General features: G+C 35.3%; 1 protein-coding gene across 1 annotated transcript in view; it reads left to right on the top strand.

Moving 5' to 3' along the window:
- HOOK1 (hook microtubule tethering protein 1) overlaps positions 1 to 27,199 on the top strand; it is a 70,229-nt gene that overhangs the window by 34,736 nt on the left and 8,294 nt on the right. The window contains exons 10-19 of the mRNA XM_018044771.1: positions 6,978 to 7,118; positions 8,185 to 8,386; positions 9,410 to 9,520; positions 18,057 to 18,144; positions 18,229 to 18,289; positions 19,882 to 20,022; positions 22,295 to 22,388; positions 24,189 to 24,223; positions 24,840 to 24,922; positions 25,538 to 25,638. Of these exons, the coding sequence (XP_017900260.1) occupies positions 6,978 to 7,118; positions 8,185 to 8,386; positions 9,410 to 9,520; positions 18,057 to 18,144; positions 18,229 to 18,289; positions 19,882 to 20,022; positions 22,295 to 22,388; positions 24,189 to 24,223; positions 24,840 to 24,922; positions 25,538 to 25,638 (1,057 nt within the window). The remainder of the gene's footprint in view (positions 1 to 6,977; positions 7,119 to 8,184; positions 8,387 to 9,409; positions 9,521 to 18,056; positions 18,145 to 18,228; positions 18,290 to 19,881; positions 20,023 to 22,294; positions 22,389 to 24,188; positions 24,224 to 24,839; positions 24,923 to 25,537; positions 25,639 to 27,199) is intronic.

The raw sequence follows: 27,199 nt of genomic DNA on the forward strand, positions 1-27,199 counted from the left end.
TCACACTAAAAGGATGCTTTTCATATCAACTTTTATATTATTTTGGAAAAAAAGTGTACATCTAACCTTTGATAAACATTATCTTTTTGTGTGCTTACCCCTGAGCCCTGCAGTGTAAGGCCCTGGTAAACAGGTGCTCCAGTTGTACTGTATGTGTTTTTTTGTTACTTTATTTTGGTAAGATTTCAAACTTACTGAAAAAAGTTGCAAGAATAGGATAGGGAGCTTGTGTATATTTCTCATTCAGATTTGACGTTTGTTTTACAGTTCTATTCATTTGCTTTAGCAGTCTCTTTACGTAGTCACATGTGTATATATGTTTTGTTTTTTGAACCATTTGAGAGTAAACTGGAGACATACTGCTTTACCCCTATGTACTTCAATGTGTATTTCCTAAGAACAAAGATATTCTCTTATAAACCACAGCATAGTAATCAAAATTAGTGAATTGGTCTTTGAAACAAATCATTATCTAATCTATAGATCATATGCAAATTCTATCAGCTTTCTCAGTATCCTTAAAACTTAAGTTTTTTCTTGTTTCAGAATCTAATCCAGGATCGTGCTTTGCATTTAGAAATGGATTCTGACTCAATGGACTATAATTCCATTACTATCGTCATTTATTTTTATGTTTAAATTGTCCCAGATTTGACCACTGAGAAGCCTTTCAATTAGCCATGTGTTTTTACGATATGTTTCTATCCTTTTTTGAGTATTTTCTTCTTTCTGGCACAACACAATGTTTCAGACTCTAATTGTTCTTCCTCGACTCTAGAATCAACCATTTTTCCAAGAAGTCCTGATTTCTTTTAGTGGAGAATAATATTCTCCACTAGAAAGAGAGATCTATGGTCTAGATGAATTTTTCTGTCTAGATTTAGTCTCCACTAAAAACAAGGGTCTATGGTCTCAGTTCGGTTTAGTCACTCAGGCGTGTCTCTTTGCGACCCCACCAACTGCAGCACGCCAGGCTTCCCTGTCCATAACCAACTCCCGGAGCTCACTCAAACTCACGTCCATCGAGTCGGTGATGCTATCCAACCATCTCATCCTCTGTCATCCCCCTCTCCTCCTGCCTTCAGTCTTTTCCAGTGAGTCAGTACTTCACATTAGTTGGCCAAAGTATTGGAGTTTCAGCTTCAGCATCAGTCCTTCCAATGAATATTCAGGGAAGATTTCCTTTAGGATGGACTGGATCTCCTTGCAGTCCAAGGAACTCTCAAGAGTCTTCTCCAACACCACTGTTCAAAAGCATCAATTCTTTGGCACTCAGCTTTCTTTATAGTCCAACTCTCACATCGATACATGACTACTGGAAAAACCATAGCTTTGACTAGATGGACTTTTGTTGACAAAGTAATGTCTCTGCTTTTTATATGCTGTCTAAGTTGATCATGGCTTTTCTTCCAAGGATGGTCTAGATGAATTTTTCTGTCATTGCTTCTGGGCCACCTACTTGTACAGAGCTAGGAAATACAGTTTTACAGGTTCATACCAGTCCGTGTTTGCACACGTGTCTATGCATATATCTGTTTATTTCATAGCTACAGTTATGAACAGTGAATTCATATTATCATCTTCCATTTCAGTCCAGTGACTTCAGGGTACATTCTGATTTTCTGCATTTTTGTATTGTAACTCCCTTCTCCAGCATTGAGAAACCTGACTTCCATTTTACTCAGCTGATTTATTCATTTACTCAATCCCAAAACACATTTGAAGTAAGAATCGCTAATCCATGCCTTCTATAAAAAGGTAATGCTACAGTGCAAACTAATGCTACACTTCAGTATGTTTACAGTTCTTTTTTTAAGATAACGTTTACATACTGTGAATTGAGTGAATAGCACTGTTTGGCATCTTTTATTAAAAGCATACATTTGTGTAACTCACATTTTTATCATTTGATAAATCATTTCTGTCACTACAGAAAGTTCCCCTATGTCCCTTCCCAGATAACCCCTATGTCCCAGAGTCTCTTCCGATTATTTTCCAGTATAGATACATTTTCTCTGATCTAGAACTTCTTAGAAATTGTAATATGAATTCTTTGGTGACTGGCGTCTTTTGCTCAGCATATTTGTGAAATCTACTGATGTTGCTGAATATATCAGTTCTTTTTTTTTTTAATTGCTGAGTAGTAGTCTGCTAAATGGAATTATTGCACATTGTAACACATTTTGCTTATTCATTTTCCTTTAGATGGACTTTTGAGTTTCCAGATTTTGGCTAATATAAATAAAATGGATATGAACATTGGAATATAAAACTTTTGTGAACATATTTTTTCATTTCCCATTGGCAATTACATAGAGTGGCATTGCTGAGTCACACATTTTGTTTGTGTTATATTTAAAAGATGCCAGCAAACCATTTCCCAAAGTGGTCATATTGTGTTACATTCCCACCAGCAGTGCTTGCTGCTGGTTGCTCTAGTTACTCTGCCTGTATAACGTAAGTTGGCCTTATCAGTCTTCTTCATTTTAGTTATTCCAGGGAATGGGTTAAGGGTGTTGAATTGTGGCTTTAATATGCATTTTCCTGATAACTAATGATAATGGTGGTAAGCACCTTTTCGTGTGCTTATTTGGACTATATTTTACTATGTGAATTGTCTCTCTACACTGTTAGCCTGTTTTTAACTTGGGTTGTCTTTATTACTGAGTTGTAAGAGTTTAAAAAATATATATTCTGGTTATAAAATCTTTGGCAGATATGCATGTAATAATGTTTCATCTTTTCTGTAGCTCGCCACTTCATTTTCAAATGGTATCTATCAGGAATTAAAGTTCTTAGATGAAGTCTGATTTATCAGTATTTTTTAGATTAGTGCTTTTTATGTACTGTCCAAGAAATCTGTCTAGTCCCTAGTCATGAAAATACTCTAGTATTTCCTTCTAGAACCTTTATAGTTTTGTTTTTCACAGTTAGGTCTGTGATCCATCTTGAATTGATTTTTTTGAAAATAGTGTAATATATGGGTGTCAGACTTTACTTTTATTTCCCTTATGCGTATCCTGTTGTTCCAGTATCATCTGGTGAAAAGATTTTTATTTTACTCCATCAAATTGCTTTGGCACCTTTGTGAAAAATGATATAGCCATAAAATTTGGGTGATTTTCTGTATTCAGTTCCTTCGTACTGATGAATTTGTCTGTCCTTAGCCCATAAGACTTGATCTTGACTACTATAGCTCTAAAGTAAGTCATTTAAAATCAGGTAGTGTGAATATTCCCACTCTTTCTTCTCAAAATATGTTTTGACTCTTCTGTCTTTTGCTTTTTTGGTCAGTTTCTCTTAAAAACCTTTTGTGATTATGACTTCAAGTTGTATATGATTGATGCCTTAACCATATTGAGAATTTCTGTTTTGTGAATTTAGTATCTTTGTCTATTTGTCTTTAATTTCTCGAGCAATGTTGTATTGTTTCCAGCATAGTATTGTGTGTATCTTCTGTTCATGTCATTCTCAAATATTTAAATTTTTGCTATTACAAACACAGTTACAAAGATTATTCTGAAAAGTTGCTGCTAATATATAGATACACAGTTGACTTTTATATGTTGAAACTTTTATATCTTAATGTCTTGCATTTGAAAACTTGTATGTTTTTCAAAGTTTCCTCTTTTTTTTGTTCAAACAACTTTATTTACTTTTTTACTTTTTGGCCACACTGCTCAGCATGCAGGATCTTGGTTCTCTGACCAGGGTCCAGTCCTGTGCTCCTGCAGTGGAAGTGCAAAGTCTTAACCACTGGGCCACCAGGGAAGCCCTGCAAAGTTTCTTAATTCACTTACTGATTCTAATAGTTTGTTTTGGTAAAAAATCCTAAAGAATCTGCAGTCATCTATTAATAGACCTTTACCTCTTCCTTTTATTATTTCTGCCTTGTCTTTATTTTCCTTGCTTTGAGTGGGAGCAAACATCTTGCTGTGTTCTGGGTCTTGGGGAGAAAATGTCCAATTAAGTACAGTCAAGTATGAAGCTGGCTAAATAGTTTTTTTTAATATGTATTTGTTTATTTCTGGCTGTGCTGGGTCTTTGTTATTGTGTGGGCTTTCTCTAGTTGTGGAGAGTCGGCAGTACTCTCCAGTTGCGGTAGTTGTGGAGAGTGGCGGATACTCTCTAGCTGAGTGCCAGCTTCTCGTTGCAGTGTCTTATTTCGGAGCACGGGGTCTAGGCACACGGATCAGTAGCTGCAGCACGTGGTCTCTAGAGCACAGGCCGAGCAGTCATGGCACACGGGCTTAGTTGGCTCTGCTGCACGTGGAATCTTCCTGGACCAGGAATCAAGCTTGTGTCCCCTGCATTGGCAGGCAGGTTCTTTACCGCTGAGCCACCAGGGAAGCCTGCTGTAGAGTTTTCAAATTGGCTTTTTATCAGATTGAAAGAGTTCTCCATTATTTCTGCTTTGCTAAGAGTTTTTATCATTTATCAGCATTGATTTTTGTCTTAGGACTTCTGTGCATCTTGAAAAAAGATGATTTGGTTTTTCTTTTTTATTCTTTTAATACAATTAATTTTTGAATGTTAAAAAAATTTGTGTTCCAGAGAAAAACCACCTTGGTCATATTTTCTTATCTTATACACATATGACTTGATTTGATTTGTTGATATTTTGCAAGTATTTTTGTGTCTTGTCTTTATAATAGATACTGGTCTATAACTTTTTTCTCTTGTAATGTCTTTCAGGTTTTGTTCTGCTAGTCTCATAGAATAATTGGGAAATACTCTCTCCTCCTCTATTTTCTGAAAGAGTTTATGTAAGAATGACATTATTTCTTCCTTCAATATTTGATAGAATTAATCAGTAAAACAATTGGATCTGTGGTTTTCTTTGTGAAAAGGCTTCTAATGACACATGTAATTTATTTAATGGTTCATAGGCTTTTCAGATTTTGTTTCATATTATGTCAATTTCCTAAATTGTCTTTTTCAAGGTATATATTTATTTGATTTAAGTTGTTTAGTTTATTGGCATGAAGTTTTTCATAATATTCTATTTATGGTCCCTTTAATGATTGTAGGAGCTGTAACGGTGTTTCCTTTTTCATTCTTGATGTTGGTAATTTGTGTTTTCTTTCATTTTTCTTGGTCACCCTTGCTTGAGGTTCATCAGTTTTATTAATCTTATACCCTTTATTAATTGAACAGCCTTTATTAGTTTCCCATAGTTTGAGTTTTAGATCTCTGTTCTTTATTCCTTTCCTTTTACTTACTTTGGATTTGATTTGCTCTTCTTTTTCTAGCCTCCTAAAGTTAGATGATTGATTTTAAGCATTTCTTTATTTCTATTATAAGGCTTAAAAACTGTAAATTTCTCTCTAAGCACTGATTTAGCTGTGTCCCTAAAATCTGATTTGATTGCGTTTCCGTTATTATTCAGTTCAAAATATCTTCTAATTTCTTCTCTGATTTCTTTTCTGACTCAGGAATCATTTAGAAATGTATTTTTAAATTTCCAAATATTTAAGGCTTTTCTCCAAACTTCTCATTGTGACTGATTCCTAATTTAATTTCCTCATGGTTAGAGAATATAATCCATAAGACTTCAGTCTTTTTAATATTTATGATACCTATTGATCATCACATGTTTTATTGCAGTGAATATTCCATGTGTACTTGCAAAGGATGTGTATTTTTTCTTTTTTTACTGACATGCTTCACAAATATTTATTATATCAAGCTGATTAGTAGGGTTATTCAGATTTCTTCTGTATTTGACATTTTTGGTTAGTTCTTTCATTTATTGGGAGACTGATGTTAACATTCTTGACATCAAGAATGGATTTGTAGATCTCTGATTCTGTCAGTTTTTGCTTCATCTGTTGTAAAATTTTGTTTTTAGTTGCATGTAATTTTTTGATATGTCTTTCTGATGGCTTGACCCTGTGATAATTGTGAAATATCTATACCTTTGGTAATACTTTTTGTATTAAACCATTTTTGGATGTTAAGATAAATACCCCAGTTTTCTTTGCTTATTATTTGCATGATACTTATTTTCATCTTTTTACTTTTAACCTATTGTGTCTTGATATTTAAAATGTTTCTTATAACTAGTATATATTTGAGCCTTGCTTTTTTATCCAGTCTGATAGTCTCTGCCTTTTTAATTGGTGTGTTTAGTCCTTTTGCCCTTTACATAATTTTTGATATGGTTGTGCTTAGGGTCTATCAGTTTGCTATTTTTCATTTGTCATATTTGTTCTTGTGTTTATTCTTCTTTTCTGCATTATTGTCAGCTGATCAAGTAATTTTTAAATATTTTTATCACTATATAGTCATTTTAGTTTTTGTTGTTGCTCTTGGGTTCAAAGTATTTATTCTTTATCACAGACTATACTTAGAGTTCATATTCCACCACTTTACGTACTGTGTACATTTTTGGGTAACTTTATATGGTTTCTCTTTTTCTTTTGAAATTAAAATTCCTGTTTGAACTAGAGAACCAGGCTCAGTGTTTCAAAGTGATAATGAAAATTCAGAACATTACTGGCTTATCAGTTCTTACAAGTAACCGCACTAATGCAAGATGTTAATAATAAGGGAGACTGGGGAATGAGACAACCATGAGAGAATATATAGGAACCTGGTACTTTCTGTTCAGTTTTTCTGGAAAAAAAAAAAGTCTATTAATTTTTTTAAGTAAAAAAAATCATTTGACCATAAATGGTAAGAGTTTACTTTTGGACTTCTAATTGTCATTGATCCATATGTCTAGCTTTATGGTAGTATGACAGTATCATGATTATTGTAGCTCTGTAGTAACTTTTAAAATTGGAAAGTGTGAGTTCTCCAACTTTTAAGCTATTGTTTTGAAACTAAGGACTAGAAAGTAGCTTATTCCTTTAGTTTTTCTTTTTTTGAATGTGGAATCAAACATTTTAAAAGTAAGTTTTGCTAAGCTCATATCTCAGTGAAAAAACAAATAATGGAAATTACATTATAAATACTTGTTTTCTTTATGCAAGGCTTGAAGCTGCAAAAGATGATTACCGTGTTCACTGTGAAGAACTTGAAAAGCAATTAATTGAATTTCAACATAGGAATGATGAATTGACTAGTCTTGCTGAGGAAACAAGAGCCCTGAAAGATGAAATAGATGTTCTTAGGTATGGCATGTCTAAATATAATTATGTCACTTCTCATTTTGGTATTCTATATTTTAATTAAGGAATCTTACAGTTATACCTGTGTATCAAGTATTGATCAGTTTTTATCCAAGTTCCTAGTCTTTACTTCTTTTATGTTTGTTGATAGTTATGTGAAGTTTTAGGATAATATTTGATTCCTGTTAGGACAGATTTTCATATTAGAACCATAAACCTTTTTCTTATTTCTGATTAAGCTGAGTTATTTTTAGATACATTTGACTTGACCTTCTTGTGCTTACTAGTACATCTTGTGAAATTTTTGTGTAAGAAATGTATTCTCACAAACCATATTTTGACATTTGATAAAATTATAGGTAAGAATCCTAGCATTTATTTCAAGATTATCCCAGGTTCTTTTATTGTCTTTGACAGTACAGAGTTTATAATGAGCTTTGGCTGTGAAATGTTAAGCAAAGAATCTGTTTAAATGATTTTTTATGTTAATTTTTCTTAATTAACCATTTCTTACACAGTTTTTAATGTTCATTTAAAACAAAATCTTTATAAGCATTAATTTTAACCTTCACGTGATATTGAAATGATTCTGTTTATTTATTTTTTCTCCATCCCATTTGTCAGGTGTGCACAACTCTAAAGGGAAGTGCTTTGCCAAACAAATTGTAAATTCAGTCAACTTACTGAATATATCAAATACTTAGAACAAACTACATTAGATTTATGCACAGAGCACAACTGGCGTGTAAATTAAAATGCAGCTCAGAATTTGTTCAGCTGTATTTACAAAACCATTCTTTTTTTAATACGTTGTTGTGATATATAGAATAGTTCGATAATACAGTGTGTCAGATTTCAACCATTTTATTTTGATGACTTTATAACAGAAGGGTTGAACTTTCTGAGCCCATTTCCAGATTTCTCACAAAGTTAATGATCTCTTTTCTTTCCCTCTCATTTTTTTTAACCAGTTGATAGTTCATTTGGAAGACTCCTTTTCCAGCCAGAAGAACACTGTTATGTGCATTACTTGTTTTTATACAGTAATGTTTAATCTTTGTTATTATAGGGCTACCTCTGATAAAGCAAATAAACTGGAGTCTACAGTTGAGATATATCGTCAGAAGCTACAAGATCTGAATGACCTTCGCAAGCAGGTGAAAACTTTACAGGAAACAAACATGATGTACATGCATAATACAGTCAGCTTAGAGGAGGAATTAAAGAAGGCAAATGCTGCACGCACACAATTAGAAACATACAAGAGACAGGTAAGAAAATATCTAAAGTTTTTTAATCAATGAAATTGAAAGAGTGTAACTTTTCACTCCTTAAGAAGGATGTAGCAGTGAATAAGCACTATGCTGTGCTTAGTTGCTCAGTCGTGTCCAACTCTTTGCAATCCCATGGACTGTGTAGCCCGCCAGGCTCCTCTGTCCATTGGGATTCTCCAGGCAAGAATACTGGAGTGGGTTGCTATGCCCTCCTACAGGGGATCTTGCCAACCCAGGAATAGAACCCACGTCTCACACATTGCAGGTGGATTATTTATCATCTGAGCCACCAGGGAAGCCCAAAAATACTGGAGTGGGTAGTCTATTCCTTCTCCAGGGAAACTTCCCGACCCAGGAATAGAACTGGGGTCTCCTGCATTTCAGGTGGATTCTTTACCCGCTGAGCAACCCAGGAATCCCCAAATAAACACTACTTGTAGTCAGTTGTGTACTTCTTCTTATCACATGTATCTTCTATCTGTAATTTTAATTCAAGAGTTGATCATTGAGTTTGTGTTTTCTAGGTCTTTTGGACTTCCCTGATAGCTTAGTTGGTAAAGAATCTGTCTGCAGCGCAGGAGACCTCGGTTTGATTCCTGGATCAGGAAGATCTGCCTGAGAAGGGATAAACCACCCACTCCAGTATTATTGGGCTTCCCTTGTGGCATTTTTATTGGCTTCTGAGCTTTTGTATACTTTGGGGATATTTTGTTGTTTCATTAACATTTCTGATAACCAGGGATAAATACCTAGAGAATGGAGTTATAACCTAAAATATTCTCTTTTGCTATTTGTCAAACACCCTAGAGAAACAGTAGAAGACTTATTTTTTTGTTAAATTATTATTTGTGTATTTTAAAACTTATTTTAATTTTTTTTATTTATATGCCATTTCCACAAATATTTAAAATTAGACTGTAATCTTACTATAACTTTTATTTCCAGTTTTTCATTTATTGATCTCTGAAATGCTATCAATATTATATACTCTTTATTTTCTACTTTTGTTTCTGATAAAAGGTTCAGGATCTTCATGTTAAACTTTCCTCTGAATCCAAAAGGGCGGACACACTAGCATTTGAAATGAAGCGGCTTGAAGAAAAACACGAAGCTTTACTTAAGGAAAAAGAGGTAAACACAAATATAATTGATGTGAAGTATGTATGTCCTGTTTCAGTTTTAATATTGTCCTTGATGTTTTAAGAATGGAAGTGATGTAACCAGTTCTTCTTTCTCCAAATTGAAATTAGTGATGTAAAAGAAAGTCTTGTAGAAATTCTTTATGCAGTTTTGTAAGTTTTCTTGATATGATAAGATGAAGTCATGTCTCAGTGCATGTGTTCCAGCTCTAGACTGTCAATTCCTTGAAAGCAAGGACCATAGATGCAATTTTTAAAAGCTTTATTAGGATATAATTTACATATCATAAATTTCACCTGTTTAAAAGGTATAGTTCAATGGTGTTTAGTGTATTCAGAGCTGGAAACCATCATCGTTTTAGAATTCTGTCATTCCAAAGAGACCCTGTGCCTGATAGCAGTTATTCTGCATCTGGTCCTCTTTTCCCCAGCCTTAGCAACCATTAATCTACTTGCTGTCTATGAATTTGCCTGGTCTGTCCCGAATATATAACCATACACTCTATGACTTTGTGACTGGGTCCCATCGTTTAGCGTGATACTTTGAAGGTTCATCGGTGTTGTAGCATGTATCAGCACTGCATTCATTTTTATTGCTGAGTAGTAATCTGTCAGACTTTATTTTGGGGGCCTCCAAAATCACTGCAGATGGTGATTGCAGCATTGAAATTAAAAGACGCTTACTCCTTGGAAGAAAAGTTATGACCAACCTAGACAGCATATTCAAAAGCAGAGACGTTGCTTTGCCAACAAAGGTCCGTCTAGTCAAGGCTATGGTTTTTCCAGTGGTCATGTATGGATGTGAGAGCTGGACTGTGAAGAAGGCTGAGTGCCGAAGAATTGATGCTTTTGAACTGTGGTGTTGGAGAAGACTCTTGAGGGTCCCTTGGACTGCAAGGAGATCCAACCAGTCCATCCTAAAGGAAATCAGTCCTGGGTGTTCATTGGAAGGACTGATGCTAAAGCTGAAACTCCAGTACTTTGGCCACCTCATGCGAAGAGTTGACTCATTGGAAAAGACTCTGATGCTGGGAGGGATTGGGGGCAGGAGGAGAAGGGGACAACAGAGGATGAGATGGCTGGATGACATCACCAGCTCAATGGACATGAGTTTGGGTAAACTGCTGGAGTTGGTGATGGACAGGGAGACCTGATGTGCTGCAATTCATGGGGTCGCAAAGAGTTGGACACGACTGAGCGACTGAACTGAACTGAATTGAGTAATCTGCTATATGGATAAACCACATTTTATTTATCTGTTCATCAGTGGAAACAAAGTCCAATTGGGTTGTTTCCACATTTTGTCTATTAAATGAATAATGTGGCTATGAACATTTATGTACAGGTTTTTATGTGGACACATGACTTCATTTCTTGAATAGGTGTTGAAGAATGGTATTGCTGGGTCATATGGTAGGTGTTTAACATTTTTAAGAATTACCAGACTTTTCTAAAGTGGATGAACCATTTTTCATTCTCACTAGCAGTTTGTAAAAGATTCCAAGTTCTTCCAACTCTTGTCAAATCATATTGAATTTTAATTTTGGCTATCCTAGTAGGTATGAAGTATATCCTAGTAGGTATGAGGTATTATATCATTGTGGTTTTGATTTGTATTTCCCTAATGACAAATGATGTTGAACATCTTTTCATGAACTTATTGACCATTTCTGATTTTATTTCTTTGAGAAATACCTCTTCAGATTCTTTAGACCATATTTTATTTGTTATTTGCTTTTTTATTTTTGAGTTCTAAGAGTTCTTTATATATTCTAGATACAAATCTCTTGTCAGATGCATGGTTTGCAAATATTTTCTCCCATTCTATGAGTCATCTTTGCACTTTTTAAATGGTGTGTGTGTGTGTATATGTCTATGTCTGTGTATATTGCAGCAGAATAGTTTTTTATTTGATGAAAACAAAGTTATCTACTTTTTATTTTGTGTTTCTTTGGTGGTGTTTCTGTGACGCCATTGGGTAACCTTAAGGTTATAAAGGTTTATTCCTATGTTTTATTTTATATTTTTAGCTCTTATATTGACTCTGTGATCAGTATTGAATTCATTTTTATGTGGTGTGAGATAGGTTTCTAACTTTCTTCCTCTGTGTTTAGATATTCATTTGTCCCAGCACCATTTGTTGACATGACTGTTCTTTCCCCCACTGAATATTCTTGATACTCTTGTTAAAAATCAGTTGACATGGTCCTATAATGATGGATATGTTATACCTTTGTCAAAACTCATAAAAATGAAACAAAGCATGTACCCTAATGTAGACTTATGTCCTTTAGTTAATAATAGTGTATCACTTTTGGCTTATCAGTTCTTAGAAGTAACCACACTAATGCAAGATGTTAATAATATGGGAAACTGGGGAGTTGGTGGGGGGGATGACGGAATATATGGGAACTTTGTACTTTCTGTTCAGGGTTTTTAAAACCTATTAATTTTTTTAAAGTAAAAAGCATTTGGCCACAAATGTTAGTTTATTTCCAGATTTTTAACTGTCATTGATATATATGTCTAATTTTATGGTAATACCACACTGTCATGATTACTGAAGCTTTATACTAAGTTGAAATTGGAAAGTATACTCATTTGAAATAAGTTCTCCAACTTTTTCTTTGGAAAGCTATTGTTTTCGTTATTCTGGGTCTCTAGCATTTCATACGAATCTAAGGGTCAGATTATTGTTCCTGCAAAATAGCCAGATTGAAATATTGATAGAAATTTTCTGAATCTGTTGATCAGTTTGGAAACCTGGCCACCTTAATAACATTAAGTTTTCTGATCCATTAATATGTCATAACATTCCATATATTTAGGTCTTTAGTTTCTTTCAATAGTGTTTTGTAGGTTTCATAAGATTCACACCTTTTAAAACTGTTCATGATTGTTTTATTCTTTCTAATGTCAGTGCTAACATATAGAAATAGAATTTATTTTTTGACATTGATCTTGTATTTTATTTACATCCTTGTTGGATTCCCTTAGTATTTCTAATAGTTTTTAGTGAATTCTTTAGGATTTTTATATACAAAATCAGGACATCTGTAAATACAGATAGTTTTATTTCTTTTTTTACATTCTGAATGTCTTTTATTTCTTGTTAAATTGACCTGTCTAGAACCTTCAGTACTTTGTTGAAGGAAATGGCAAGGTCAGAGTATCTTTCTCTTGTCTCCAATATTAGGAAGAAAGCATTCATTCTTTCACCATGATGTGTCTTATTCGTTGTGGATTTTATTTGTAGATTCCTTCTGTCAGGTTAAAGAAGTTTTAATTCCTAATTTGTTCCATGTTTTTATCCTGAAAGGGTTCTGGATTTTGTCAACTTCTATTTCTGGGTTAGTAGGATAACACATAGTTCTTATCTTTTACTGTATTAATGTCATGTGTTACATTGATTTTTTAAAATTTTAAACCAGTTTGTGTTCTTAAGGTAATTCTACTTAGTCATAGGGTATAATACTTTTGTATGTTGCTTGATTCAGTTTGCTAGTATTTTGTTGAGTGTTTTCCCGTCCATATTATAAGAGATATTTGGTTGGTAGTTTTCTTTTGATGTCATAGCCTGGTTTTGGTGTCAAGGTGATATGATATAAAATGCATTGAGAAAATGTTCCTGCATCTTTGGTCTTAGTTCACTTGAAGTCTTTGTCTAGTACGTCCACCCACTAGTGTCATCTCATTGACTCTTTCTGTTAACTGTTCATTTTTTTTTCCCCTGTGTAGGAATGTCTCTATTTCTTTGCATGTATTTTGTTGTTGTTGTTGAAAATATGACCTTTAAAATAATAATGTGTTTCAACTCTGGAAATCAGATTTCCTCCCAACCTCAGGGTTTTTTGTTTTTGGTGGTTTTTTAGTGACTCTTCTGGACTAATTCTATAAAGTGTTTTTTTTTTCCTTTGTAATGTGCAGCCACTGCATTCTCTGCTCAGTAACCGTTGAGATCAGTTAATGATTTGTCAACTATTTCCGTAGATCTCCCAATCTTTGCCAAAGGACTCAATGTGTATTTAGTTAGGAAAACATCTTCAGTTCTTAGGAAGTTTAAAACTCTGCCTTTGCCTTTATTTCCTGTTTGCACAGGGCTTCAAGTTTATCCAGAGCTGAGACATTGGGGTCCTCTAAGGTTATTTCTGGGCATGCACACAGCTCTGTACATAGCTGACCTCCTAGATCTCCAGGAATATGTTAGGACTTTTTAACATCCTCTATGGGTATCTTGTTTCTCAGCTCTTCCTTGTAAGTTTTTGGCAAGAGTCTTGTTTGCCTTAACTGGCATCATGCCTTCAGCAGCTATAATGAAAGCAATGGCTGATGATTGTTTTCTGCAGATGCCTAAGGAATATTTTCTGGCACAGCAAGCACCAAATTAGCTCAAATAATGAAAAGCATGATTGGGACTTCTCCAAGGTGCTGTTTGACAGACCAAATAGTGACAGTTTTCTTTTTCTATTTTTTTAAAATATATCTAGCATGGAGCTTTTAAAGAAGAGTTTCATAGCTAGTCAGCCTTTCCAGGTGGTGGTAACCTCTGCTTTTCAAAGCTACTCAAGGCTACTCCATGTTTGGGGAGAAGGTGTTATAGTAATCAGGATAGTTAAAAGAACAAAAAGCTCACTGTACTGAGGTTTAGCACAGTTTCCTTAATAGTGCACCTCAGATCATGGCAAACCTTTGGTTAATCTTCAGAATTTTTGAAAAGTTGATTTTGACAAATTGCAAGTGTTCACATTGCATTTATGAAGGAACAGATTTATAGGGGTCCTGATGCCTGACTGTAGTTATAATTTACAGTGTTCAGAGATCCTTAGAACATCTGTACACACTGGCCTAAGGACCCTTGGAATCAGTTACCAATTTACTGCTAAGTTGATATGAGTTGCATAATGGACATTATAGTGTTTTATTTATTGATTTGAAGTATCCAGTTCCAGTTCAGTCGCTCAGTCGTGTCCGACTCTTTGCAACCCCATGAATCGCAGCACGCCAGGCCTCCCTGTCTATCACTGTCTCCTGGAGTTCACTCAGACTCACATCCATCGAGTCCGTGATGCCATCCAGCCATCTCATCCTCTGTCGTCCCCTTCTCATCCTGCCCCCAATCCCTCCCAGCATCAGAGTCTTTTCCAATGAGTCAACTCTTCGCAGGAGGTGGCCAAAGTACTGGAGCTTCAGCTTTAGCATCATTCCTTCCAAAGAACTCTCAGGGTTGATCTCCTTCAGAATGGACTGGTTGGATCTCCTTGCAGTCCAAGGGACTCTCAAGAGTCTTCTCCAACACCACAGTTCAAAAACATCAATTCTTTGGCGCTCAGCCTTCTTCACAGTCCAACTCTCACATCCATACATGACTACAGGAAAAACCATAGCCTTGACTATCACCAAAGTAATGTCTCTGCTTTTCAATATGCTATCTAGGTTGGTCATCACTTTTCTTCCAAGGAGTAAGCATCTTTTAATTTCATGGCTGCAGTCACCATCTGTAGTGATATAGGAGCCCGAAAAAATAAAGTCTGACTCTGTTTCTACTGTTTCCCCATCTATTTCCCATGAAGTGATGGGACCGGATGCCATGATCTTTATTTTCTGAATGTTGAGCTTTAAGCCAACTTTTTCACTCTCCTCTTTCACTTTCATCAAGAGGCTTTTTAGCTCCTCTTCACTTTCTGTCATAAGGGTGGTGTCATCTGCATATCTGAGGTTATTGATATTTCTCCCAGCAATCTTGATGCCAGCTTGTGTTTCTTCCAGTCCAGTGTTTCTCATGATGTACTCTGCATAGAAGTTAAATAAGCAGGGTGACAATATACAGCCTTGATGTACTCCTTTTCCTATTTGGAACCAGCCTGGTGTTCCATGTCCAGTTCTAACTGTTGTTTCCTGACCTGCATAAAGATTTCTCAAGAGGCAGGTCAGGTGGTCTGGTATTCCCATCTCTTGAAGAATTTTCCACAGTTTATTGTGATCCACACAGTCAAAGGCTTTGGCATAGTCAAGAAAGCAGAAATAGATGTTTTTATGGAACTCTCTTGCCTTTTCCATGATCCAGTGGATGTTGGCAATTTGATCTCTGGTTCCTCTGCCTTTTCTAAAACCAGCTTGAACATCTGGGAGTTCACAGTTCACGTATTGCTGAAGCCTGGCTTGGAGAATTTTGAGCATTACTTTACTAGCATGTGAGATGAGTGCAATTGTGCGATAGTTTGAGCATTCTTTGCCATTGCCTTTCTTTGGAATTGGAATGAAAACTGACCTTTTCCAGTCCTGTGGCCACTGCTGAGTTTCCCAAATTTGCTGGCATATTGAGTGCAGCACTTTCACAGCATCATCTTTCAGGATTTGAAAGAGCTCAACTGGAATTCTATCACCTCCACTAGCTTTGTTCGTAGTGATGCTTTCTAAGGCCCGCTTGACTTCACATTCCAGAATGTCTGGCTCTAGATTAGTGATCACATCATCATGAATATCTGGGTCGTGAAGATCTGTTTTGTACAGTTCTTCCGTGTATTCCTGCCACCTCTTCTTAATATCTTCTGCTTCTGTTAGGTCCATAGCATTTCTATCCTTTATCGAGCCCATCTTTGCATGAAATGTTCCATTGGTATCTCTAATTTTCTTGACGAGATCTCTAGTATTTCCCATTCTGTTCTTTTCCTCTATTTCTTTGCATTGATCACTGAAGAAGTCTTTTTTATCTCTTCTTGCTCTTCTTTGGAACTCTGCATTCAGATGTTATATCTTTCCTTTTCTCCTTTGCTTTTCGCTTCTCTTCTTTTCACAGCTATTTGTAAGGCCTCCCCAGACAGCCATTTTGCTTTTTTGCATTTCTTTTCCTTGGGGATGGTCTTGATCCCTGTCTCCTGTAAAATGCCACGAACCTCATTCCATAGTTCATCAGGCACTCTATCTATCAGATCTAGGCCCGTAAATCAACATTTAAAATACAATTTTATGTTACTTTCCAGGTTCTGGAAAAATCATTTAAACCTGAGCCTTTTTTTCAGAGTGTAGAAATTTGTCATTGACTGTCAGCTGTAAAATAAAACGAGTTCAGTTCAGTGGCTCGGTCGTGTACAACTTTTTGCAACCCCATGCACTGGAGCACACCAGGCTTCCCTGTCTGTCACCCATTTCTAGAGCTTGCTCAAACTTATGTCCATTGAGTTGGTGATGTCATCCAACCATTTCATCCTCTGTTGTCCCCTTCTCCTTCTGCCTTCAATATTTCTCAGGAACAAGGTCTTTTCCAGTGAGTCAGTTCTTCACATCAGGTGGCCATAGTATTGGAGCATCAGCTTCAGCATCAGTCCTTCCAGTGAATATTCCAGCCTGATTTCCTTTAGGATGGACTGGTTGGATCTCCTTCCAGTGCAAGGGACTCTGAAGCATTTTCTCCAACATTACAGTTCAAAAGCATCAATTCTTCAGCGCTCAGCCTTCTTTATGGTGCAACTCTCACAACCATATATGACTACTGAAAAAACCATAGCTTTGGCTATATGGACCTTTGTCAGTAAAATAATTTCTCTGTTCTTTAATATGCTATCTAGGTTTGTCATAGCTTTTCTTCCAAGGAGCAAGCGTCTTTTACTTTCATGGCTGCAGTCTCCATCTGCAGTGACTTTGGAGCCCAAAAATATAAAGTCTGACACTGTTTCCACTGTTTCCCCATCTATTTGTATGAAGTGATGGGACGGGATGCCAGAATCTTCTCTTTTTGAATGTTGAGCTTTAAGCCAGCTTTTTCACTCTCCTCTTTCACTTTCACGAAGAGGCTCTTTAGTTCCTCTTTGCTTTCTGCCACAAGGGTGGTGTCATCTGCATAGCTGAGGTTATTGATATTTCTCCCGGCAGTCTTGATTCCAGCTTGTGCTTCATCCAGTCCAGTAAAATAAAATAGCTAATGACATGAAGTCCTAGCATACTATCCCTTGGAGATAGTGTTTTTTCACAGATTCATACTTCCAATATGTTGTTTATAGTAATAGAAGGAAATAACAAGTCTTTCACATCTCTTACACACTAGACTGTATTCTAGATTTTAGACAAACTTCTCATTCACTACTCAGAACACCTTTTAGGGGCTTATGAATCAGTATCTGTATTTTGATGATAAAGATCTAAAGCCAAAGAGTCAGTAGCTTGCCTTAAATAATACAACTGGAAATATATTGTAAAACTGGATTCAAGCCACGCTCTGTTTCCTCCAAAGTCCATATGCTTTTATTACTCTACAGTTACATTTTTGTACTCTGTTGTATAATTACATTCATTTGGTTCAAAGATAAGCTATCTAGTGGGAAAATCACAAGCTTTGTGTTGTATAAAGTCTTGTTATTTATGTGATTTATGCAAGAGAAAATTACCCCTTAGCACTAAAACTAAAATGTTATTTTTAATCAAGTAGGGAACAATTATCAGATTAACATATTAAGGTAAATTATCTGAAGTATAAAGTACGATGCTTTGGGGCAGAATTAAATATTTTGCTTATATAAATAATTCTTTTTTAGAGACTAATAGAACAGCGTGACACTCTGAAAGAAACAAATGAAGAGCTTCGATGTTCACAAGTACAACAGGATCACCTAAACCAAGCAGGTGGATTTTGTTGCATTTAGAAAAGGTTTTTTAATGGTGCATACTGAGACATTAATCTATTTTTTTGTTGCTGATACTGTTTAGATGCATCTGCTACAAAAAGTTATGAGAATCTTGCTGCTGAGATTATGCCAGTGGAATATAGGTAAATTTGTTTTTATCAATTGACAACCCATACTTAATATTAGAAATGTGAATTCTTTTCATAATTTTCTAAGCCTTTATTTTTTCTCTTTATGAGTCATAGAGTTTGAAAAAACTTTGCCTCATCTGCTTATACTTTCTAAATCATATTGTTATTGCTGCTATAGCAGTTTAAAAATTTACCAGAAATAAAATTTCACTTACTAGCTGAATAACATATTCTGGTTTTTTGTAACATGGCCTTTATTGTGTAGAACTCATTTTTCTATCCTTAAACTCTTTGATATCACTGTAAAATGACAGTTATTTAATGGACAGGAATTTCCTTTCCTAAACTCTTGAAAACCTTTTAAATACATAGTTTTCAAATTCCCGGCAGTGAAACAGAGTAGGAGACGATCTGTCAATTGCAGGACGAGTAAGCCAGAGTTAAAATACACATTCTAGAGGTTCCTCTTGACCCAACTTTTATTTTGGTATTTTATTGCTGTCTTTACTTCTAGGTATTTGACTTACCTGGTATTTTTATGGTCTTCTTTTACTTTTTGTGGCAACAGTTTTACTTATTAGTTACTTCACATCCTCCTCTTTATTTATTACTGAGATAGAATTCACGCATTTACAAATATGCAGTCCGGTACGTTTTAGTAGTCACAAGTTGTGCAACCATCATTGCTATCTAATTCTAGAACATTTTCATCCTCCCCAAAAGATACCCATTCCTGCCTCCCCTCCAATGCCAGCTCCAGGTAACTGGTAATCTACTCTTTATCTCTGTGGATTTGCTTTTATAGACATTTCATATTTGTGGAATCATAAATTGGCCTTTTGTGGTTGAATTCTTTCATTTTGCATAGTTTTTGTAAGTTGTTGATTTTCAGTTTGTTCGTTTTTTGCTGTTAAGATAGAGTTCCTTACAAGCTGGGCTGGAAACTAACTTGCACTTTTTAGTTAGTAGTATCCAGTGATATTAATCATTTAAAAATAGTCCTATGAGCCTATATTTTTAAAGTTATCATGCTAGCATTCAGAACAGAAATTGAGATTAATTGAAATTAGTTGCTTTTGGGTAATGGGATTTAGGAGGGCAGCAGGTAGTAGAGCATTATTTTTAATTTAACACCATTCCTATCATTTGCATTTAAAAAAAATGTATATATATCTTTAATGTTTTCTAGAAACAGAATTCTAAAGATAGTCATTAGCATAAAAGGATATTTAAAAATTTTAGGCAGACTGTAATTTCTTAAATCTGTTGCTTTTTCTTCATGTTTTTTAAGGATGTGCTGTATATTACTTTAATGTGAATAGTTTCTAAATTATCAAATAAAATAATTCATATTATATCTTAGAGAGTTGCATAATAAACATTTATTGATCTATAATCTTGTACCTTTAAAAATTTACTATTTGTTTTTTGAGACATAGTGTTAGAATGTACATTTTTTTTAAAAGAAAATTTTTAGAAACTTTAGTAACATTTCAAAATGACAGCCGTTGAGTAGATAGAAATTTTCTTTTTTAAAAACTAAAGAATTTTTTAAGCTCTTATATTTAAAAAATTTAAAAAGAAATTTTGATTTTTAACATCAGGGAGGTGTTCATTCGACTGCAACATGAAAATAAGATGCTTCGATTACAGCAGGAAGGTACTGAGAATGAGCGTATTGAGGAGCTTCAGGAGCAGCTGGAACAGAAGCACCGCAAGATGAATGAACTGGAAACCGAGCAGAGGTGACTGATGCTCCTTCCTGGTCGATAGTCACAGCCATTTCATTACCTGGCCGCAGAATCGTGACTCACAAAGGCGGAAGGTGTCATTGTAGTTCAGATAATTAGGATTTGTGCAAGTTTCGGGTTTTGTTTTTTTCATCTCTCACTACCCATTATTTTTAGCAGACTTTGTTAAGCAGTTTGCTTGTTCTTGAATTTCATTCATCTGTCTTCACAAATGACAGAAAATTTAAAAGTGCAATCTGGTTTTCAACTGGAGTCCAGTGCACAGATGGTACATAGATTGTGGAATCAAATTTGAATGCCACCTTTACTTAACTGGGCATTTACTTAAATTCACACTTAGTATCCCAGATATAAATTGGAGATGGCACCTATTTGCAGGTTGTAATGAAGATTACAAGTAATGTGTTTAAAACAAATGGTGTACTTATTTGATACCAGTGAGGTGCTTAAAATTTATAAATATTTTTTAAAAACTATGTTTAGGTGGTGCTTGGGCTTTCCTGGTGGCTCATTGGTAAAGAACCCATCTGCCAGTGTGGGAGATGTGGATTCGAACCTCGGGTCAGGAAGATCTCTTGGAGAAGGAATGGCTACCCACTCCAGTATTCTTGACTGGGAAATCTCATGAACAGAGGAGCCTGGCAGGGCCACATTTCATGGGGTTGCGAAGAGTCAGACACGGCATAGTGACTATACTACAACACCAACATGTGGTGCTTACTAGTGAGCTTCTAAGCTCTTTTTGATATTAACTCATGAAATTCTTACAATAACTCTATGAAGTAGTAACTATGATAATCTCACATTATGAACAAGGAAACTGAGGGTGCAAGGACATTAAGAAACTTGCCCAAATCACACAGCTAGTGAGTTCTGGATCCTGCCTTTGAACCTTCTGTCAATCAGACATCAGAGTCTGTGCTGTTACCACTATTGCTATTGTGCCTCTTATAAATAGCATACTGGCAATAAAAGTATTTGGATTTGTTTGACATACCTTTATTGGATCTGCGAGATCACTAGGAATTTTAGGGACTTGAACCTTGTCTGTCAACCTGTATGTGTACTGTTATATCAATTGTAGCCAAAAGAAAAATAGCATTTTAGCTTCTTGAAGAGACTATTGAAAGTGAAATTCGCTCAGTCCTGTCCAACTCTTTGTGACCCCATGTGCTATACAGTCCATGGAATTGTCCAGGCCAGAATACTGGAGTGGGTAGCCTTTCCCTACTCCAGGGGATCTTCCCAACCCAGGGATCGAACCCAGGTCTCCTGCATTGCAGGCAGATTCTTTACCAGCTGAGCCATAAGAGAAACCCAAAGAGACCATTAAATATTGCTAATTTATATAATTCAGTATCAGCACTGGAGATGCTAAGTTTTAGCTTTTAATATAGGAAGGTAGACATGTGAATAGGTAATTATTATATAATATATATAACAATCGAAATATGTAGTAGTATAGTGAGCAGGGGATGTTTTGTCGTATACATATATATGAAGAGAAAGACAGATACTGTCTTGCTGGTAACTTCAGTAGAGGTAACGATTAAGCAGGGTTATAAAGAATGAGATTTTGCCAAGCTAAAAAGCTACACTCGTTGCTAGTGCCAGTCTCTTTAACGTTATGAAGAAATGGTTGGAAAATGGTGCCTTCCTTTTCTTGCAATACCCTAGGAAATCTGAAACAAACAGAAACCTAGTTTCCATTCATTAAAAATACAACTGAAGGAAAACTGAGCTAGTTTTCTAATATTTATTCCAGTGAGTTCACTGCAGAAATGTTATGCTTTTTCCACTGACTCATTAAGGTACCTTAAACTTTTAAATGTGGGCATGTATGCTTTTAGGATAAAAATATCTTTTAAAAGAATATTTCCTTGAAAGTAGTTTACTGTACCATATATTATATCTAGCCACAGGTAGTTGTTCAGCTTTGGTTGTTGCTATTTAAATGCATACTCTCTGAGTTAAATTACATAAATGCACCTGGCTTCCCTGGAGGCTCAGCATATAAAGAATCCGCCTGCAATGCAGGAGAAGTGGGATTGATCCCTAGGTAGGGAAGATCACCTGGCGGGGAGCATGGCAACCCTCTCTAGTTTTTTTGCCTGGAGAATCCCAATGGACAGAGGAGCCTGGCAGACTGTAGTCCATAGGGTCACAAAGAGTTGGACACGATTGAAGCAATTTAGCACACATGTACGAATCCTTAACTACTTTGACTTTCAGTACAAATAAACACATGTAACCCATCTTATAATAGGCTGAGCAAAGAGCGAATCCGAGAGTTGCAGCAGCAGATTGAGGACCTCCAGAAGTCTTTACAAGAACAAGGCTCCAAGTCTGAAGGTGAAAGTGTAAGTAACTTAGAAATTATGATACTTCTGTTGTGTATGGACTCTCTGTAATTGGTCCTGATGCCCAAATTAATCTTATATTTGAAAATGCTACCCTTATCACTGGGGGATGCCCTTAAATACCGTATATATCTGCATAATAGATGCAGTGACTTTGCTAGTTTGGAGCCTATAAATCAGTAATATGGGTTGGAAAGTGATTTGTATCTGCTGTTCTTCAACAGCTACCCCTTAGATTCATGTAATTCCTGATAGATAGCATGCTACAATTGAACCTTCACAGTAGTGCTGGGATCCAAACAGGACTGGCCTGAGAAAAACCCTAATAAGAGTAATTAGCAGTCAAAATTGAGGAAAAGAGAGAGCAAGGAAGTATTTCTACCAAAAGAGCACTCAGGAAATAGTAGATCACACCAGCCTCCAAAGGACAGAAATCTTAAAGCAGTCTTGAAGTACATTGCCCCTTAATTCTTCCCTCCTTTCATACAGACTCATGGCCTTGCCATTTCTAATATGGTCAGTGATTGTGAGGGTATAGAGATAAGAGAACCTAAAAGAGATCAAACAGTGTAAGTGAGTAGACATAGCAGTGTTTCCCTAGTTTGATTTCTGAGCGGAGAGAAAAAGAAGTAATAATTGAGGGAGAATGTATTTAACTAAAACAACAACAACAAAAAGGAAGGGTGTGTTAGATTTTGATTGGATAGAATGTTAGATGACATACCTGTATTGATGGGAGAGAAAACTATGGAGTGAGAGTAAATAAGATGAAAAGGAAGATTGAAAGGGTTGAGTTTCCTTTCTGTCTTTTATATGCTTTATATGATTTTCTCTTTCTTCCCTGGGGGCTTGGAAAATAGAAATCGTCTCATGCATGGCGACATCTCATATGTGCATATATACGGTATTGTACCTCTCTAATACAAATTTTGTTAAACCACAGTAGAGAATATTTTTAAAATGGGATCATTTTGGGGTAGTACATTTTGGATCGCAGTGTTTTAAAGATTTTAAATTTATCACTGTAAAAAATTTATTGGAGAGCTTTCCTGGTGGTCCTGTGGTTAAGACTCCATGTTTCCACTGCAGAGGGCATAGGTTCAGTTCCTGGTGAGGAAATTAAGACCCTGCATGCTGTGTGGTTCAGCCAAAAATAAACAAAAATTATTAGTATCAAAAATACATTTCAGTTACATATTTTAAACTTTTCAATCTATTTGGTAGATGATACAGAACTACTGTTGCCACTTAAATTCCTGTTCTTTTAAACAGAAAATTTTGTGTTAACAAAATTTTTTTTTAACAAAATCCAGTTGCTTCATTTTGATGTTATTATTAGAAGTGCTTGCATTTAATGGTAAGGTTTTATTATAGACATGATATAGTTTTTTAAGTCTGTTCTTCAGTGAAGGTCTAAAATCTTAAATTTTATATTTTAGATGGATAATTCTTTAGATGTTTAAATGTTTGATACTCCTCAGTATATCACATTCAGCTTGCATTTGCTATTTTTCTTCAAGTTCAGATTTTACTTTCATTGTATTTAGAAATACGAAGCATTTTTCTTTCTACTCTTGTACTATTCCTAATTTAATTTTCTGTTCTCTTTCCTGTCTTCTTTGAAGTAAAGATATACCTAAAATTTTATGTTTTGAAAGTATGTTATTAGAAATAAAAGTTTTAAAAAATTTATTATTTTATATAATCCATCTTCAAAAGGAAGTAAAGAGATTTTGATGTCTGGAAAACTTACCTTTGTCACAATAGTTATCTTACAGCAACTCTTTCTAATTTTTATAGTCCAGCAAACTAAAGCAGAAGTTGGAAGCTCATATGTAAGTAAAACTGATACTTCATTTCAAATGTGAGAGAAGGATTTTGGTTTAAAAGGTTATTAATACCCTTTTCTGATTTTGTTTATAAAAAGTAAAAACCCTGATGCAATCGAATGTTCAGCACTGTCACCAAAATGTGAAAAGAAACACATGGTAAAAGATTCAACCTGCCTGCTCATGATCCCAAACTGCTATATTCTTCAATTGCTAGTGTCGTTTGAGAATTTACAAAATAGACAACTGTCATAACTAGATTATGTGGAAAGGAAAAGTGAAAGTGTTAGTCTCTCAGTCATGTCCAACTCTTTGTGACCCCATTATAGCCTGCCAGGCAATGTGGGGTGTTTAACCTGTAAAATATTTAAGTTTCTTAGGAAAGTTAGGGTGGCTGGGGGAAAAAAAACTAAAATATTTGCCGTTCACCATGTGTCAGGCAGTTTACATCCTCACAACCAACCCTTAGAATACTTGCCAGGTATTACTACCATTTCACAGATAAGGAAATTATGAATCAGAAAGTGACTTTTCCATAGTCCACAAATGTTATATGGCAGAAAGCAGTTTTCATTCTTAGGTCTCTCTGGCTCCAAACCTCCATGCTCTTTGCATTACTTAGGGAAAAATTAACAGAGGTCCATGAAGAACTACAGAAGAAACAAGAGCTCATTGAAGACCTCCAGCCAGATGTAAACCAGAATGGTGGGTATTTGTAAAAACCTGAATCAGACTTTATCTAAAGACTTGCCTTTTTAGTTGAAGGATGCTAGAATTGTGTACTTAAGTCTTTGGGCAATGCAAAGATAAATACGTTGCAAGTAAAAATCATTGATAATTTTCAGTGATTTAAGTAATTAATAAATGACTATATCTTAAAGCAAAAAGTAAATCCATAAATGAACTGAAGGATATATAGGAGTATCAAACATTGTAAAATATAATAGAATTAGTAATATGGAAGTGTAAATAAAATTTGTAATCAGATTAAAATGAACTTCAGATATGTAGAAAGAACATTTTATTTTGTGATGGTTGTGCTTAAATTATAAGCTGTATTTGCTCATTAAAATACTTGCTAGAAAGGAGAAAAATAGGTTGGTAATGCAGATTATTGATATTTTTAAGAAAAAATAATACAAAATGAACAGGGATGTCTTAGGTATAGTTCAGAAGTTTTAGAGAATTCACTATAAAGAAGGAATAAAAGGTTTTTCTTTTAAGTTTTCTTTATCAGTCTTTAGAAAATACATGTACTCTTTTTATGTGAGGAGGGAGTATTTCAAATTGGTCATGTCTCTCTTTTTTTTTCAACAATAGTACAAAAGATCAATGAGCTTGAAGCTGCTCTTCAGAAGAAAGATGAAGATATGAAAGCAATGGAGGAAAGATACAAAATGTACTTAGAGAAAGCAAGAAATGTGAGTGGCTTGTCTTCCAGCATTTTAGTCTTTGTGACTCGGGTTCTAATGGGGTCCATACCCCCGCTTCATGGATCTTTGTCACAGTGCTTTGCTCCTTACCACCCTGCCTGGCCAGTCAGGTCCCTATTTGCAAGGCAGACATATTAGCAGTATTTTAAGGCTCTGCGTAAAATTCTCTTCTTTTATTCAGTTAATAGAAACAGGTGCAATAACTGCACATGACTTCACAGGGACAGTTTAAATGTTGTAGTAACCTCACTAGAGAAAGTGACTACTGTAAGTAACGTAATCTTTAGCTCTTAAAATTAACATTTGCCTTTATGAAAATTGAGCTTTGAAAATATGTTTAACTTGTTTTAGCATTGTCTGTATTAGACAACTAAAGAGTAGTCTACTGTCTACCAGACTATTCTTTCCCTTATTTCATACTTTTCTTAAATATTTGTAAGTACTATTTTCATAAAATCTTTTACTTTCTTGAATGTATTTTCTTCATTAACTATAAGTATTTTCAAAGAATGTTATTGTACCTGCAGCAACAGGTAAACCCCATGACCTCAAGGCTTAACAGGGTAGGAGTTTACTTCTTGACCAGTGTGGAAGGGGCTCTGCTCCGCGCAATCATGCAGAGTCCCAAGCTGACGGAGGTTCAGCCTTCTTGACTATGGAGTTCTCAGATTCACTTGACATTGTCCAAATGTGGATTGGGGAAGACAGCCAAGATTGCATGGGAGATACGCAGTGGATCAGGTGTAAACCACTTCCCTCTCATTTCACTGGGCAGAACTCAGGCAGGTGGCTGCTCCCAACTTCGAGGGAGGCAGTCTTGTGAAACAGCCAGGCAGACTGCCACAGTTCACCGTCTCTGTTACAAAAGTATAAACGCTTTCGGTGAAAATACATTGTAAGGTTCCCAGAGACAACTGCTCATAACCTTTTGGTATATTTTCTTAACAGTGCGTATTTTTCTATGCTGTGATTGTTTACCATAATACAAACACACACTTGGTTTGTATGATCATATCACATATGATTTGTGATCATATGATTTGTAGTTTTAAACTAAATGTTCTCATGTTATACAGATATAACTTAATATTTAATGTTATGCTAAGTACTGGGAATGCAGCAGCAAAGAAGACACTTTGTAGATGAAGCAGACTACAAAATAAAAGACTTGCTGGGTGGTATTCTTTCAGTTGAGTGGATATAGCATAGTTTACCTAGTCGACGTCCTGTTTTTGGAGAAATTTTGTTTCCATGTCTTTTTTTTTTTGCTCCTAAAAATAAGGCTACAGGCAGCATATTTATATAGAAAGTTTTTCCCCTTATTTTGGTTTATTGTCTTAATCTCATTCGTAGGTTTATCTATCAAATAAAATTTTTAGGTCAGAGTATAAGAACGTTGTTAAGATGCTTGAAATGATATTCCAAAACTATTATAACTACTTAGATGAAGCAGTGACAATGAATCCCATGTTCTTGCCATCATCAAATATTGTCATTTAAAAAACAGCTGCTTTTTTGGTTAATACGATTTTATTTTTTACCCTTATGC

The sequence above is a fragment of the Capra hircus genome, chromosome 3 (genome assembly GCF_001704415.2).
Source record: "Capra hircus breed San Clemente chromosome 3, ASM170441v1, whole genome shotgun sequence".
NCBI lineage: Eukaryota > Metazoa > Chordata > Mammalia > Artiodactyla > Bovidae > Capra > Capra hircus.